We start from the raw sequence: 16,465 nt of genomic DNA on the forward strand, positions 1-16,465 counted from the left end.
CTAGAGGGCATAGGTTTAGGGTGAGAAGGGAAAGATATGAAAGAGACCTAAGGGGCAACTTTTTCACAGAGAGGGTGGTACGTGTATGGAATGAGCTGCCAGAGGATGTGGTGGAGGCTGGTACAATTGCAACATTTAAGAGGCATCTCGATGGGTATATGAATAGGAAGGGTTTGCAGGGATATGGGCCGGGTGCTGGCAGGTGGGACTAGATTGGGTTGGGATATCTGGTCGGTGTGGACAGGTTGGACCGAAGTGTCTGTTTCCATGCTGTACATCTCTATGACTCTATGCTCAACAAAAAACAGCTGGGCTGTCATTTTGCTCTCTGATTTATATATAAAGAAATTCTCTAGCAGTCTTCTCTTTCTCTCTCTCCCTCTCTCTTCAGCTTCTGTTCAGCATTTTTTTCATCCTGCTCTGTTCTTAGGCTTTCCACTGTTCAAACTAAACTCTTTCACCTTCTTCCTCTCCTTCTCCACACCATCAACTCCCACTTCTCTTATCCTGCTAAACTGTTGAGATTCCTTATTTCGCAGAGATCTCTCTTTTTCTGATTCTCTCTCTCTTTCTCTCTCTCTCCCCCCCCCCCCCTTCCTTTTTCTCTCTCTCCATCTCTCCATCTCTTGCTGTGTGTCACACTATTCAGCCTGCTGTGCACTGAATGTTCTAGTGCTTCACCAAATGTATACAGTGTTAGGATGACTTATTTAATGACGAATTTTGTGTGTACATAAGCCCTCTATCACTAGATCGCAGACATCTATCTGTGATTGCTATTTTCCCTCATCTCTCATTGCTGTATCACAAGGTCAGTTTGCATTGAGGTTGTATAATTGTGCAAGCAATAATTATTTTGGAGACTTTTGACGTGTGTCCTATAAAAATCTTGGAATCAATGTAGACAACTGGACCTTTGTTAAGTGTAATGCTTATGACACTGCAGTAATATGAAAATGTTTTCAGTAGCTAGACTCAATCAATCTGACTACTAAAGTAGAGAATATTCAGGTTAGTTGCAATAACTATACATGAGACAAATAATTTGGGAATGAGTTGAATGACAGAAAAATAAATGTAAAAATAACAATAAAAATACCTATAATTCCCAAATTGTGAATTCCTGGTTGAATTAGCATCATAGAGTCTTATGACATGGAAACAGACCCTTTAGTCCAACTTGTATGCGCCGACCGGATATCCCAATCTGACCTAGTCCCATTTGCCAATATTTGGCCCATATCCCTCTGAACCCTTCATCTTCATATATCCATCCAGATGCCTTTTAATATTGTAATGATAGAAAAAGAGATAAACATGTGATTACAGACAATTGTCAGCTGTGGAAAGGTGAAAATGAGTCCACTCTGCTGAAAGCAAGGCAAAAAGCCACAAACAAGACCCATTCAGGGCAGAATTGAGGTTGTAAGAAAAATGGAGTACAGAGATCATACTTAAAGTTGTGGAGGTTGATATTCAGTCCTAGGGATTGTCGAGTACCTAAATGGTAATTGAGGTGTACCTCTAGCTCAGATATGCTGTGCTGTTGCATTCAAGTAGCTGAGTGTTTTCTTGAAATTTTTCAGTGGCTTTGGTCAATGATTAAATTCTTTTCTGGAAGGAGGAAATCTCTGAGGTAAGTCACGTGCTCTGTCATCTATGTGATAGCTGATGCCAGTAACACAGGCCTGGAAATAAGCACAAACCCTCATCGAGCAGGATACAATCACTACAGAATATTGAAGAGGGGAGTAGAAAATAGTTTCAAATAAAAGCAATTAATACTCTTTTCTTATTTCAGACTTCCAGCATCTGCATTACTGTTTTATAAAATACTTTGGATCTAGTCTTGTGTTTGTAAACATTTGTTTGAAATTATAATTTTGGTAGGCAATATGTTTATGCTATAATTGGCTTGTTTTATAATGCTGTGTACAATTAAAAAGTCAAAAGTTGAAAAGCTGTTGACTATCTCGCATACAATTTTAATAGAACATGATGGTTATTTCACCAACGTTAACTTACTTGACATCAGCGAAACTATTTTTTGATGTGCTTGTATTGTAATTAAATATTTTGTTATCTGTAGCAACTATGCTTTTTATTGAAGACACATCAAACCCCAGAATAAATACCATACAAATTGGGTTAATTGTTACCATTATACAATTATACTAAAGGGAACACTTACTATAGAATGGTGCAGATCACTTTAGTACTGGTTCCTAGTAATTCACTTCAGCTGAGCCTGCAAAAGGTATGGCTATGTTTGGAGCTTAGATGTTTTCTTAATATAGCACAATAAAAAAGATGTACCATCCCACTTTATTGAAAATATTGATGTCTATTTTTTATGTATGGATCTGAACAATGAGTGCTGAAAAGATATCCCAGAGGCAGCCAAACAATTATTATTGGGAACTCTGATTTTCCATGTCCATCGCCCTGGTATTCAGGTTAGTTGCCATGTCCCCAATTGTGTGTACTATGTGAGATCAGCCAATCTGAGCCATTTAAAAATTATACTTGAAAAATAATTGGAGACGTCATGGAGTCAGGAAAGGCACTAGAGGAATACACATTCTTATTTTCTTTTCCTTTAGGGCGATTATGTTTTGTGACGTAAACTTTATAAAATCAAAAGGTTCTTTTCCTGCTGACTATAAACAACATTTTGATAAATATTTTTGATGTCATTTTAATATAATTTAATATATTGGTGATAAGGAACACAAGTGATTCTGAATAAAAACTGCTTTATCCTACTAAAACCACATTTGAATTGTTGCATTGACTTCAGAAGCAATCAGCCCTGGTTTATTTATAGGACATTGTAAATTCAAGTGGACTTATTATTGTACAGAATAATATGCACAGAATTCCTATAGTTGCTGCTTTTGATTCTTCTATAACTTGATGTAGAAACACTGTTAACTTAAAATATCTAGCTAGAGATGAAATTAAAAATCTATGAGAGTAAGTGCATGAGATACTACATGGAACATGCTAATTCCCAAGTTTTGGAGAAATCGAAGTATCTGTCACACCAAGAACTAACAATATAGGAAGCAAGTTAATTAAGTATTATGGAGCTATAGTTCATTTAATTTTGGAAGAGGAATAGTAAGGAACCATTTAAACCTTTCCCAGATTATGAGATTGAGTGGCGTAAAGTGGATCTGAGGAAGGAATAGATTTGAGGTTGCATAACACTTTATTAATTCAATCAGAGTATCTAAGTCAGGAGTATAGCTGATTTTCACAGTCAGAATCATTTTTCCTAAACGTCTGAAGAACTGAATGGTGATTATAGTGGAGAATTCTCCTCCAATGAAATGAGAATATAATCCTATCAATTATTGAGCAGCTACTTTTATTAGGAATTCTACTGGCTGAAGCCTTGTAAACTCAAAACCATTAACTTGCTTCTGGGAATGAGAGCTGTATAACAAGATAACTGGGAGGAGATGTTTTTGGTTCTTGAGTGTTGGTAATCAAGTCAGTTATTTGATATAATAACAGAAAAGCTGAAGAGATTTAGCAGGTCTGGCAGAATGTGGGGAGAGAGCATCCGAGTTAATATTTCGAGAGTTAAAATTTTGAATCCAATCCATCCCTTTTTTTGAAACTCTTGGGAGAGTCAGATTGGGCATAATCTGATCTGCCAGCCTTGCTGAGTTACGTCAGTTCTTTCTGTTTTAGTTTCAGAACTTCAGCGTTCACATTATTTTGCTTTGGTCCACTGTTATTAGATATACTGGCAGGTCTCCCATGGCATTGTTCGCAAGTAGCAAGCAATGTACCTTTCTTTTTCACAATTTATGCAATGCAGTATTAACTAAAAGACATAAAAGTGGCAAATACTGGAAATACTCAGCACATCTGACAGCATCTCTGTAGCTGTAAGACTATATTTTGCATTCTGTTCAATTATCCTGATCTACTTATGTAAGGTATGAATTGTCTGGATGGCACGCAAAACAATACTTTTCACTGTATCACACTACATGTGACAATAATAAATCAAATCAAATCAAATCAAGCTGAACATGACCTCGATGGAGTGGCCTTTGCCCCATCCTCCTCTGCCTCCTTCTTCTAGCTGTTCTCCACTGTGTTTACTTTGCTCATTCTCCCCATCATGCTGCAAGCCTGAGGGCCAGACATTACTGGAAAATATTTGATTACAGCAAGTGGAATGAGTGGAACTATGAACCAACTTCTTCAGATCTCTCCCTATTGACTTCAACAATTTTAAATAGCAGAACATGCCACCAAACACTGAAAAAAAGAACTCCACAATAGCCATTAAAAATCAATTGGCATCTCACCTGAAAGTAGCTAATGATGCCTTTATACTGGATTAGTAGGCCCACTTGTGGCGCAGTGGTAGTGTCCCTACCCCAAGATGAGTATGGAACTAGACTCTTTGGTTAAACCAATCCATGATGACCATAATCCCAATCTAAACTGCTTGCGCATGGCCCCTATCCCTCCAAACATTTATTATTCACGTATCTGTTCCAAATGTCTTTTAAAAGTTGTAACTGTACCCACATCCACCACTCCCTCTGAAAGTTCACTCTACACACGAACCATTTTCTGTGTAAAAAAGTTGCTCCTCATATCTTCTTAATATCTTTTTCCTCGCACCTTTAAAATAAGCCCCCTAGTCATGAAATCCCCCACCGAGGGAAAATAAACCTGCCATTCACCTTATCTATGCCCCTCATGATTTTATAAAACTCGAAAAGGTCACCCCTCAACCTTCTAAGCTCCAGTGTAAAAGGTCCCAGCCTATCCTGCCTCTCCTTATAACCCAGACCGTCCATTCCCAGAAACAACCTGGTAAACCTTTTCTGAACCCTCTCCAGTTTAATAATATCTTTCCTATAATAGAGAGACCAAAATTGAGACCTGGGTTCAAGTCTCACCTGTTCCAGAGATGTGTGATAACATGTCTAAACAGGTTGATGAGTAAAATAGGTTAAACAAGAAAAACTGCACTGCTGCTATTACAAAAAGCACTGATGTTCTCCCTCAAACTCCATTTTGATTTAGCCCGATCCTCCTCTCCCTACCTTTCCTTCACCTTTGATGGTTTGCATTTACCTAAACAGGCTTTGCACGTAAATAGTTCAATGGGAAGCACGAGTAATTTAATGGTGGTAGTTAATGGATGGGGGAAAATAGAACCAAGGCTGATTTGGTGATGTGAAAAAAAATTCAGTTTTCTGTAAGTGCACCTGCATATAAAAGAGAACGAAATAGTACTGGGTGTGTTGTGTGGTAGTGTCCCTATCCCTGAGCCAGGAGACATTGGTTCAAGTCCTACCAGATCCAGAGCTGTTTAATAACATCTCTGAACAGGTTGGTTAGTAAATATTATCTGTTCCTTCCTGCTGAACACATGTTCAGAAGTGAGATGAAGAGGGGGCAATGACTGAAATAAAAGAAAATAAAATAGCCCCCTCATACCCCAATATCTTGTTTGCATAGCTAACGTATTATTTATTATTAACACCTACTTTTCATCTGTAGTTCCTATCCAAGTCCCTTAGCACACCCTTTGCCTTTTGCACCTTTGCCATTTATTTCCATTTGCTTCTCCTCGCCACTTTTTCCAAAGCACAAAACCATCACTTTTTCAGCCCGCTTCAGTTTCAAAGAAGATTATATTGGTTTTGAAGCATAAACTGTTTCTCTCTCGACACATACTGCCAGACCCACTCGGATTTTTTAGCACTTTCTGATTTGGTTTCATTAGCTGGAATGTTGAGGTAAATTATGCCACTGTTGGAGTCAACTAAATGTTCCATACTGTCTGATAATCAGAGTCTCCCTGCTCTGCATATTACTGTTCACTGTCCCAATTTTCAAATTACCACCCTGCCCAGAATGGCACTCAATAAGGTCTGCACTGTAAATGTTCACACATGGAATGAACATCACTTTGGATTCAAACGTCCATCCATCGTATCAGAAATACAGCTGTTAAGCAATTGAATTTTACAGCCAGGATCTTAAATAATGACCAACAGCACTTACCTTTAACTAGTTTTCCCATACTTAGCTATTCTTCTGATGAAAGCTTTTACCAAATGTTCATGAAGACACCATTCTAATTTGCACGTTGTGGCAGCACAATCATCTTATCCAGAGAATTCCTGAACTAATACGGTATTCCATGTTGTCGCTGTAGATGCCTTTGAAACATGGCTAAAGCAGATTTTAGTTTTGAATAAGAATTGAAAACATGTAATGGTGCTTTTTATATTGATATTGTTTTCCTCTATGTAGGACACAGCTGGGCAGGAACGTTACAGGACAATCACCACGGCTTATTACCGTGGTGCTATGGGATTTATCCTAATGTATGACATCACAAATGAAGAATCCTTCAATGCCGTACAGGACTGGTGAGTGTGAAGAAAAGATTCAGTGCTACACTATTTCTGCAATTGTACGTCTGGCTTTTCACTCTAGACTAGACGAGTAGGAGGCTAGAAGAGTACAACAAGCCAGGCAGCATCAGGAGATGGAGGAGTCAACATTTCAGTTATAATCCTTCTTCAGTTCTGAAGAAGGGTTAAACCCCAAACATTGACTTCTTCATCTCCTGATGCTGCCTGGTTTGCTGTGTTCTTCTGGCCTCCTGTTTGTCTACTTTGGATTCCCGCATCTGCAGTTTATTCTTTGTCTCTAACCTGGTTTTTCACTCAGCTACTTAACACTCACATCAGGTTAAATCGGGCTCCCAAGCTGTCCCATGTCCTTAGCTGCTCCCTGGTCCACCGTTCCAGGAGTGCAGTTTTCTGCTTAGTTACCTCTGAATGTGCTGTCCCAGTAAGGGATGTGGACAGGCTTTCGAATGCTGCAGTTTCACTTAGAGGGCTCATACTGATGCCTGTAGAATATCAGGTGGTTATGCCAAATACACAAAATCAGCAGGCTGAAAACAGCAGCTTATCACCGGACAGTTGAATTGTCTCTTATTGGAGTTAGTCATTGCCTGGCATTTGTGCGATGTGAATATCACTGTCCACTTGTCAGGCCAAGCCTGGATATTATACAGATCTTGTTGCATTTGAACATGGACTGCTTCAGTAGCTGAGGGTCATAAATGATGATGAACACTGCAGTCATCAACGTCCGTTCCCACCTCTATACTTATGATAGAGAGATGATCATTGATGAAGTGGTTGAAAATGTTTAGGCCTATAACACCACCCTGAAGAACAGACATGTCCTGGAAAGGAGATGACTGAAATATAACAGCCATGACCATCTTCCTTTGTGCCAGAAATAATCATTTGCATCCTCCTAGACACATGGATTGATCAAACAAACAAAGACTTTCAAATCAAGAGTTACCATTTTGGATTTGGTGACATTCTGGGGGAAGGGTCACTCAACCCGAAACATTGATTTCTGTCCACAGATGCTGCCAGACCTGCTGAGCTTTTCCAGCAATTTCTGTTTTTGAGTCAGATTTACAGCATCTGCAGTTCTTTCGGTTTTCACCTCTTCTTACTGTCTTACAGGCTGCTTCCCTCCCCATCCCGCCTAATTGCCAACTCTTTCCCAACTCTCCTGCTTGCTCTTTCCCTGTCTAACCTTCCAGCCGTTGCTCCCATTCACACTTCCCTACCTGATCTTCCCAATCATTGCTTCCTTCCGCAGCTCTCTCACTCACTGCCTCCAGCTCCTTTTGAATAGGAGCCTTTTATCCAAGAACTCCCACCGCATGGTTGAAGCCACACATTCATCTTGTTTTTATACACATCTTCTTATTTTTACTGTCACTAATGGGTTACACTGGAAGATATCCAGGGATTGTTAATTTTGAGATCCTCATTTTAATTTCTTCCCCATCCTAGAATTCTTTGATGATCGTGGCCATTGTTGGTAAATTTCCTGCCCTTCTGCAATTGCCTTTGAGTGATTGATGGTGAGAGCCTGTTTGAGCTACTGAAGCTCACCTGGTGTAGGTAAACCCACAGTGCTCTGAATTTATTAGATCTTTGTTTTACCACCCACTGTCACTGTGCTCTCACTCTTTGCCTGCTCTGTTGCAGCTCTTTTTCTCTCTGCTGCCTCTTTGAGTGAGATCCATGGATTATTTATGTTGCTACAGTGTTTGAATAATGCAAATATTATTGATGGAAATAAAGCAAATTATACCAATGCTTAGTTATTTCTGTAGCAAAGGCATGTAAAGACATAAATCTATTTTTCCATTCATCATTGGTGACAGGCAACACAGGCCCACCTAACTAGCAACATTTGCATTAATCCCATAAATGAACAAAAACAATTATTCATTATTAATTTTCATTTATAAGCAACTCAGAGATCCACTAACCTAAGACAAATTGAGCATTTTGAGTGGGAGGGGGAGTTGGTGAGGTGTGTGTGTGTTTGCTTGCTTGACATGTGATTTATTTTGATAATATTTTGTTTATTTGTTGCCAGCTTGTTATTTTGCAGAGGTAAAAGGGAAATAATTTCTTCAACAAGTCATCCAGTCCTGTTGTTACTTTTGAAATATTCATATGAAAACCCCTTCACTTTAATACCAACTTCAAATTTTATTTCAGCAGCATGCAATTAGTTAAACTGTTGCATGACAGTTTAATAGTGGTTTACATCCGACACTACAGCAGCGTTGTGCGGGTAGTAATCAACAGAGATTTTCTCTGTTCACGTCTGGAGAATTACTTATTTTTCTATTTAAAATTCAGTAATATTTTGTTTCAGGTGATTTAATTTAAGTGCTCATGTTTGCTGAAAAGATGAAAAAATCCACTGGTGTTCACTTATATTATTACTAATTTCCTTTTCTCCGACTACTTAGTTTATCCAAACTAAATCCAAGCATCTCTCATCCATCTTGTGTACATTTTATCAGGAATTATTGATAGCCCAAATGTGAATTTATAAACTAAGCTATGAACGGACAGTGAAAATTAATGTCTGCAGCATCAGTGCATCTCTCTGAACCAAAGATGAGTCTGGATATTTTTGAGAAAATATTCTGGTAGAAGAAAGATGAATTGACAAATTACTTTTCACAAACAAAGACTTACCGTGTTGGTTCTTAAAGATACTTCTTCTTCTCAAACTTGCCTGTATATTAGGTTAACAAAATATTTGACAAATTTAGTTACTTTATGAAAAAAAGATTTTAAAATTTATGAGAAATGAATTAAAGGTTTTTCTAATGTTGACACTTTGAACCTTAACACCTACAGTTATAAAATATGAGTAATCAGTAAAGGTACCAAATCTGGCTACAGCAGCCTGGACTATAGAAGGAGAAATCATGCTTCACTATTTTAACTGGGGTATTGTGATTGCTTGCAATACAGGCTCGCAGGCCCCTAAGAAGAGGCTTTCATTGGCCCACCATGGAACATGTTATGTAGAACAAGCAGCAGGTCTCTATGGTTCAACAAGATGCTACCTATCGTTACGCTGGCACATAGAGAATAGGGTGTTAGGTGGGTACCACCTAGAGAGCAGAGCGCACCAATAGAAATGCATTCCTGGAGGAAAGGAGAAAGAAGCAGAGAAAACCTGGGAATTTATTTTAAAGGACAAACATCAAAATGTGGATTGAGGAAAGAACACAAGACATGGAGACAGGCGTTCAGCCACTTTCCATTTTTTGATATTCTAACAAATACAGGTCTAATATAGTCAACATAATTTGGAAGCGGGGTGGTGGGGGAGGGGAAGTGAGAGGGGAGGTGTGAATCAGAGTAGTTAATAATTTCTGTACTGTTGTGTAAAAATGCATATTTCAATTCAATATAGCAAAATAAAACTGCTCCATCAATCATGGTTGATCTGATAATTCTTACTTCTAGGTTCCTGCCTTATCCCCATAACCCTGGATTCCCTTACTGATGAAAAATTTATCTATCTCAGCCTTGAAACGTAGGAACGTAGAAAATAGGTGCAGGAGTAGGCTGTAGACCATTCAATATGAGCATGGCCGATCCTGCAGTCTCAGTATCCCGTTCCCACAAAGGCTACCTCCAGCTCCCTCTTGAGTATATCTAATGATCAGGACCCAACAACATCCTGTGGGAGAGAATTCCACAGGTTCACAACTCTGAGTGAAGAAATTCCTCTTCATCTCAGTCCTAAATGGCTTACCCCTTGTTGCTAGACTGTGACCCCAAGTTCTGGACTTCCCCAACATTGGGAACATTCTTCTCACATCTAGCCTATCCAGTCCCAATCAGGATTTTATGTTGCTATGAGATCCCCCTTCATTCTTCTCAATTCCAGTGAGTACAAGGGCAGTTGATCCTGTCTTTACTCATATGTCAGTTCTGCCATCCCGGGAATCAGCCTGGTGAACCTTCACCGGACTACCTCAATAGCAAGAATGTCCTTCCTTAGACTAGGAGATCAAAATCACCTACAATACTCAAGGTGTGGCCTCATCAAGGCCCTGTATAACTGCAGTAGGACATTCTTACTCCAATATTCAGAACCTCTTGTTATGAAGGCCAGCATGCCATTAGCTTTCCTATATACTTAATAACTCAGCCTCGACAGCCCTCTGCAATAAAGAATTCCACAGATTCACAGTCCTCTGAGGGAAGACATGAGATTTTGATCCTTGGTTCTAGACTCTCCTACAAAGGGAAACAGCCTTTCTGCATTTATCCAGTCAAGTCCCCCAGGAATCTTGCATGTTTTAATAAGGCCACTTTTCATTTTTTGATATTCTAACAAGTACAGGTCTAATATAGTCAACGTAATTTGGAAACGGGGAGGTGGGGGAGGGGCAATGAGAGGGGAGGTGTGAATCAGAGTAGTTAACCATTTCTGTACTGTTGTGTAAAAATGCATATTTCAGTTCAATATACCAAAATAAAACCGTAGTACTGAGCCTGAGCCTGCTATCCTTTGAAGGGTCAATAAATCCAAATGATTTAAGACAGAACTGGAATCCAAAAATGGAAGGTTCTAAAACCCTGAGTGCTGCTGGAGTTGAAGCTTCAGTGGATCCGTAACGAGTCGAATGAAGTGTGTTGTCACCTTGTCTCAGTTAGTCATACACTCATATGTTTCAGAAGGATATGGGATCAGTACCAACTGCAGGACTTGTGCATTTCTTTTTTGACTGAATTCAAATTTTCAAACTGGCGCAAAAAAAAACAGGGATTTAAAAAAAAATAGAAATGGAAAACCCAAGAAAAAGAATGTCAATTTCACAAAAATACTCTCAACGTTATTTATAGCGTAAGCATAAGGAAGTCTAGGGTTGGAGAAGCTATGGCAGGAGGGCAAGCTGATTGTTACATCTTGGGACAGGGTCCAGGGGTATGCTAAGGAGAGAACACCTCTCTGCACACTACCAAACCATGAAGAAAGCCCAACTAGGATGTTTGCTTAGTGTAGGTCTCTTGCACACCAGCTAAGTTACACCAGCAGAGGACTGAGATTCTTAACAAGGCGTCAGTCATTCACGTATGGGTCTCAAATGACCCAATGGTAGGCATGGTGGTTAACACCAACCCTGAAGATTGTAAAATTGCAGGAGACAGCCGGTGCAAGTGGGTAGTTGGCAGACTGGATTTAATGTGTGTGTCTACCTTCCAAACTGCCAACCTGGGTGCATTAAATCCAGCTGATATGTACACATGATAAAGAAGGGAGGGTAGGCCTTATATCCTCTCAAGCTTTCTCTGCTTTTCTAGAAGATTATGGCTAAATTGCTCTATCTATCCAACTCCCCAGTCCGATCTGTATATCCCTCCACTCCATCAGTAACCAAAATCTATCAGACTAAATCTTGGAAATGCTTGGGGTGTTTTATTATGTTAAAGAGTATATAAATACTCACAAATAGTAGCTATGTTGTTTAGGTTTGAATAGGACTGAACTTCTTGATTATAAGATGTTTGGCAGATATGTGAAAATGAATGGGGCTAACAGTGTTTCTGAAGCTTTCTGTCAAAGTGCTAGAGCCTAAGGCTGCTTTGGAAAATTGTATTTTGGTAGAAATAAAACATATTCTTTAAGAATAAGGAAAATTAAACAGTTATCTGTGTATTGCCAGAAACTCAAAAGTAAAGATGAGATATGGTATAAAACTGAAGCAATTTAGAAAGATGTACAGAATTACTGAGAAATAATGTGTGATTTTAATTTTCATATGATGGACTTGAATTGAAACAATGCATTTGGTTAAACTAGCATGTATCCTGGCCTATAAGCCTGACCAGGAAAGAAGCAGTGCTTGAACTAGCTTAAAAAATGAAGTGGGACAAATAACCAGTGCAAGAATTGTACACAACATGGTTAGGGTCAGTATAAACACTGGAAAAGATAATGAAGAATCAAAGGTAAGGGTGCCTGACTGTGAAAAAGCAATGTTCATCTCAGTGAGAGATGCTTTAATTGAGTTGACCTCACATTATAGCAGAAGACCAGCTTGATATGCCCCAGGCACACAACCACCAAATTACCAGGATAGTGTTTCATCCTCGCAGGTTGCTGGAGCAGTAGCATAGATTTTCATGTTTCCTGCTTGGGTTTTAAGATTCACTGGGTAACCTGCAGCCTGCAGATATGAGTTTAAGTCGAAAGAAAATTGAGCTAGCTCCATTATAGCAGTTGTCCATGCCAGATTTTTATTTGTTCTACCCAGATGAGGCTTAACACCCAAGCAGAGAATCTACATGTTTCGATAATTTCGATGTAATAATGACACAAACCATCCTATTATAAATGAGACAATAAATTTGAGGATTTTTCTGACCTGTTTTATTCTAAGAGCATTTTTGCCTTAGAATTGCCCATTCTTCAAAATCTCATAATAATCTCATTCATAGTCATTTAGTTACTCACAGCTACCCACTCAAGTAAAGGTTAGGGAACCATCAGCATGCTTCAGATATCCATCAATAACATTGTACATTGTCAATTTAGACTGATTTTTATAGTAAATGAAATGTTAAAAATCTGAATGGGAATTTTATCCTAATTATAATAGCAAAAAGAAATTAATTACTTTTATTGTCAAGGTCTGACTTTTTGGAGTATTTTTTATGTTGTGCATCACTTTTTCCTTACTCAGAAAGAAAGCATCATCTAATAGAACATAGAACATAGAGAAGTACAGTACAGAAAAGGCCCTTCGACCCACGATGCTGTGCCGGGGATTATTCCTAACCTAAAATAAAATAACCTAACCTACGCACCCCTCAATTCACTTCTGTCTGTGTGCATGTCCAGCAGTTGCTGAAGTGTCCCTAATGACTCTGCTACCACCACCACCGCTGGTAACACATTCCATGCATTCACAACTTTCTGCGTAAAGAACCTTCCTCTGACGTCTCCCCTATACCTTCCTCCTAATATCTTAAAACTATGACCCTCATGCCAGTCACTCCTTCTCTGGGGAAAAGTTTCTGCCTATTGACTCTATCCATGCCTCTCATTACCTTGTATTTCTCGACCACGTCACCTCTCTTCCTCCTTCTCTCCAGAGAGAAAAGTCCAAGCTTAGTCAACCTCTCTTCGTAAGACAAGCCCTCTAGTCCAGGCAGCATCCTGGTAAACCTTTGCACGCTCTCCAAAGCCTCTGTATCTTTCCTATAGTAGGGCGACAACTTTGAGGGATCTATGCACTTGAATACCAAGATCCCTCTGTTTCTCCACAAAGCCAAGAATCCTGTCTTTAATCCTATATTCAGCATTCAAGTTCAACCTTCCAAAATGCATCACTTTGCATTTATCCAGGTTGAACTCCATCTGCGATTTCTCAGCCTAGCTCTGCATCCTGTCTAAGTCGCGCTGCAGCCTGCAATAGCCCTCGATACTATCAACAGCACCTCCTACCTTTGTGTCATCTGCAAATTTACTAACCCACCCCTCAACCTCCTCATTCAAGTTGTTTATAAAAGCTACAAAGACCAGAGGCCCAAGAACAGAGCGCTGCAGGACACCGCTCACCACTGCCCCAGAATACTGTCCATCTATAACCACTCTCTACCTTCTGTCAGCCAACCAATTCTGAATCCAGATAGCCAAATCGCCCTGTATCCCATTACTCCTGATTTTATGAATGAGCTCACCATGGGGAACTTTACCAAATGCCTTGCTGAAGTCCATATACACCACATCCACAGCTTGACCATCGTCAACCTGTTCCATCACCTCAATAAGATTTGTGAGGCATGACCTGCCCTTCCCAATGCCATGCTGACTGCCTTTAATCACACTGTGCTTTTCCAAATAGTCAAAAGTCCTATTCCTCAGAATTCTTTCCAAAACCTTGCTGACCACAGACGTAAGACTGACTGGTTTGTAATTCCCAGGTATTTTCCCATTTCCCTTTTTGAAAAGAGGAAAAACATTTGTCTCCCTTTAATCCTCCAATACGACTCCCGTGAAAAGTGAGGAAGCAAACATTGGCTCAGTAACCTCCTTTCTCACTTCCCGGAGCAACCTAGGTTAAATCTGGCCTGGCCCTGGGGACCTATCAATCTTAATGTTTGCCAAAATTTCCAGCACATCAACTTCATCAATCTTGATCTGGTCAAGCCTGTTTCCGAGCTCCTCAAAGTTCTCATTCACAACAAGGTCCCTTTCCTTAGCGAAAACTGAAGCAAAAAACTAATTCAGGGCTTCCCCTATCTGCTTAGACACCACGCACAAGTTCCCTATGCTATCCCTGACTGGCCTTACCTTCTTCCTGATCATTGTCTTATTCCTCATGTATGAGTAAAATGCCTTTGGGTTCTCCCTAATCCTTCCTGCCAAGCCTTTTTCATGCCCCCTCCTGGTTCTCCTCAGTCCATTTCTGAGCTTGTTTCTAGCAAGCCTGTAATCCTCTAAAGCTGTGCAAGACCCTTGCTTCCTCCACCTTACGTAAGCTGCCTTCTTCCTTTTGATGAGAAGCTCCTCTGTTCTCGTCATCTAAGGCTCCTTGATCTTACCCCTTCTTGCCTGTCTCAGAGGAACAAATTTATGCATCACTCACAGCAACCACTGCTCCTTAAACAGTCTCCACATGTCTGTTGTGCCCTTTCTGTGGAACAATTGTTCCCAATCTGTACTTTCCAACCCCTGTCTGATAGCGTCATGATTTCCTTTTCCCCAATTAAATATCTTCCCTTGGTAACTGCACCTTTCCCTCTCCAAGGCTATGGTAAATGTGAGGCAGTTGTGATCACTGTAACCAAAGTGTTCTCCCACCACAAGATCTAACACCTGTCCTGGCTTATTGCGGAGCACCAAATCCAAAATGGCCTCTCCCCTCATCGGCCTGTCCACATACGGGGTAAGGAAACCCTCCTGAACACACCTGATACAAACGGCTCCATCCAAACCATCTGCACTTAGGAGGTTCTAGTCAATATTGGGAAAGTTGAAGTCACCCATAACAACAACCCTGTTACATCTGCATTTTTCCAAAACCTGCCAGTCTATGAGTTCTTCTATCTTCTGACTGTTATTAGCGGGGTCTGTAGAAAACCTGTGGCTACAGGGTGGCTGTTCTCTTGCTGTTCCTAATTTCCACTCATACCGACTCAGTAGACAAACCTTCCTCAACAACCTTCATTTCTGTAGCTGTGATGCACTCTCTGATTAGCAATACTACACCCCCTCCTCGCTTTCCACCCTCCCTCTTCTTTTTAAACGTTCTAAACCTTGGAACATCTCGCAACCATTCCTGCCCCTGTGAAACCCACTTCTCTGTTATGGCCACAACATCATAGAGCATGGATCAGTACTTGGAACTATGTTCATCACTCTTATTTTTGACATTGCTTGTGTTAAAGCAGACAAAGTTTAACCAATCCCTTTGTTTAATCACGTGAAAAGCCTTCCCGATAGACTACATCCTGTCACTGCCCCATCTACATCTAATCCCCTCTCAGATATGTAGCTCTGGTTCCCACACCCTTGCCAGACTAGTTTAAAACCTCCCAAACCACATGAACAACTCTCCCACCAAGGACTTTTGTGCCCCTCCAGTTCAGGTGCAACGTGTCTTTCATGTACAGGTCCCACCTTCCCCAGAAGACATCCCAATAGTCTAGATATCTGAAGCCCTCCCTCCTGCACCAGCCTCACAGCCATATGTTAAGCTGCATTCACTGACTGTTCCTCACCTCACTATCTCATGGCACCGGTAGCAAACCTGGGATCACTACTCTACTTGTCCTGCTCTTTACCTTCCAACCTAGCTCTCTGTAGTCACTTTTCAGATCCTCGATCCCTTTCCTGGCTATACCATTGGTGCCAATATGTACCACGATTTCTGGCTGCTCACCCTCCCTCTTCAGAATCCTGTAAACCCTATTGATGACTTCTTTACAAACAAGGACAGCCTGTCATAGAGTCACAGAGATGTACAGCATGAAACAGATCCTTTGGTCAACCCATCCATGCCGACCAGTTTTCCCAACCCAATCCAGTCCCACCTGCCAGC

General features: G+C 40.3%; 1 protein-coding gene across 2 annotated transcripts in view; it reads left to right on the forward strand.

Annotated features, from left to right (window-relative positions):
• Positions 1-16,465, forward strand: part of LOC122549408 (ras-related protein Rab-3C) — a 179,618-nt gene that overhangs the window by 118,058 nt on the left and 45,095 nt on the right. For both annotated transcript variants that reach the window (XM_043689200.1, XM_043689190.1), the window contains exon 3: positions 6,301-6,419. In XM_043689200.1, coding sequence (XP_043545135.1) covers positions 6,301-6,419 — 119 coding nt within the window. The remainder of the gene's footprint in view (positions 1-6,300; positions 6,420-16,465) is intronic.

The sequence above is a fragment of the Chiloscyllium plagiosum genome, chromosome 1 (genome assembly GCF_004010195.1).
Source record: "Chiloscyllium plagiosum isolate BGI_BamShark_2017 chromosome 1, ASM401019v2, whole genome shotgun sequence".
Taxonomy (NCBI): Eukaryota; Metazoa; Chordata; class Chondrichthyes; order Orectolobiformes; family Hemiscylliidae; genus Chiloscyllium; species Chiloscyllium plagiosum.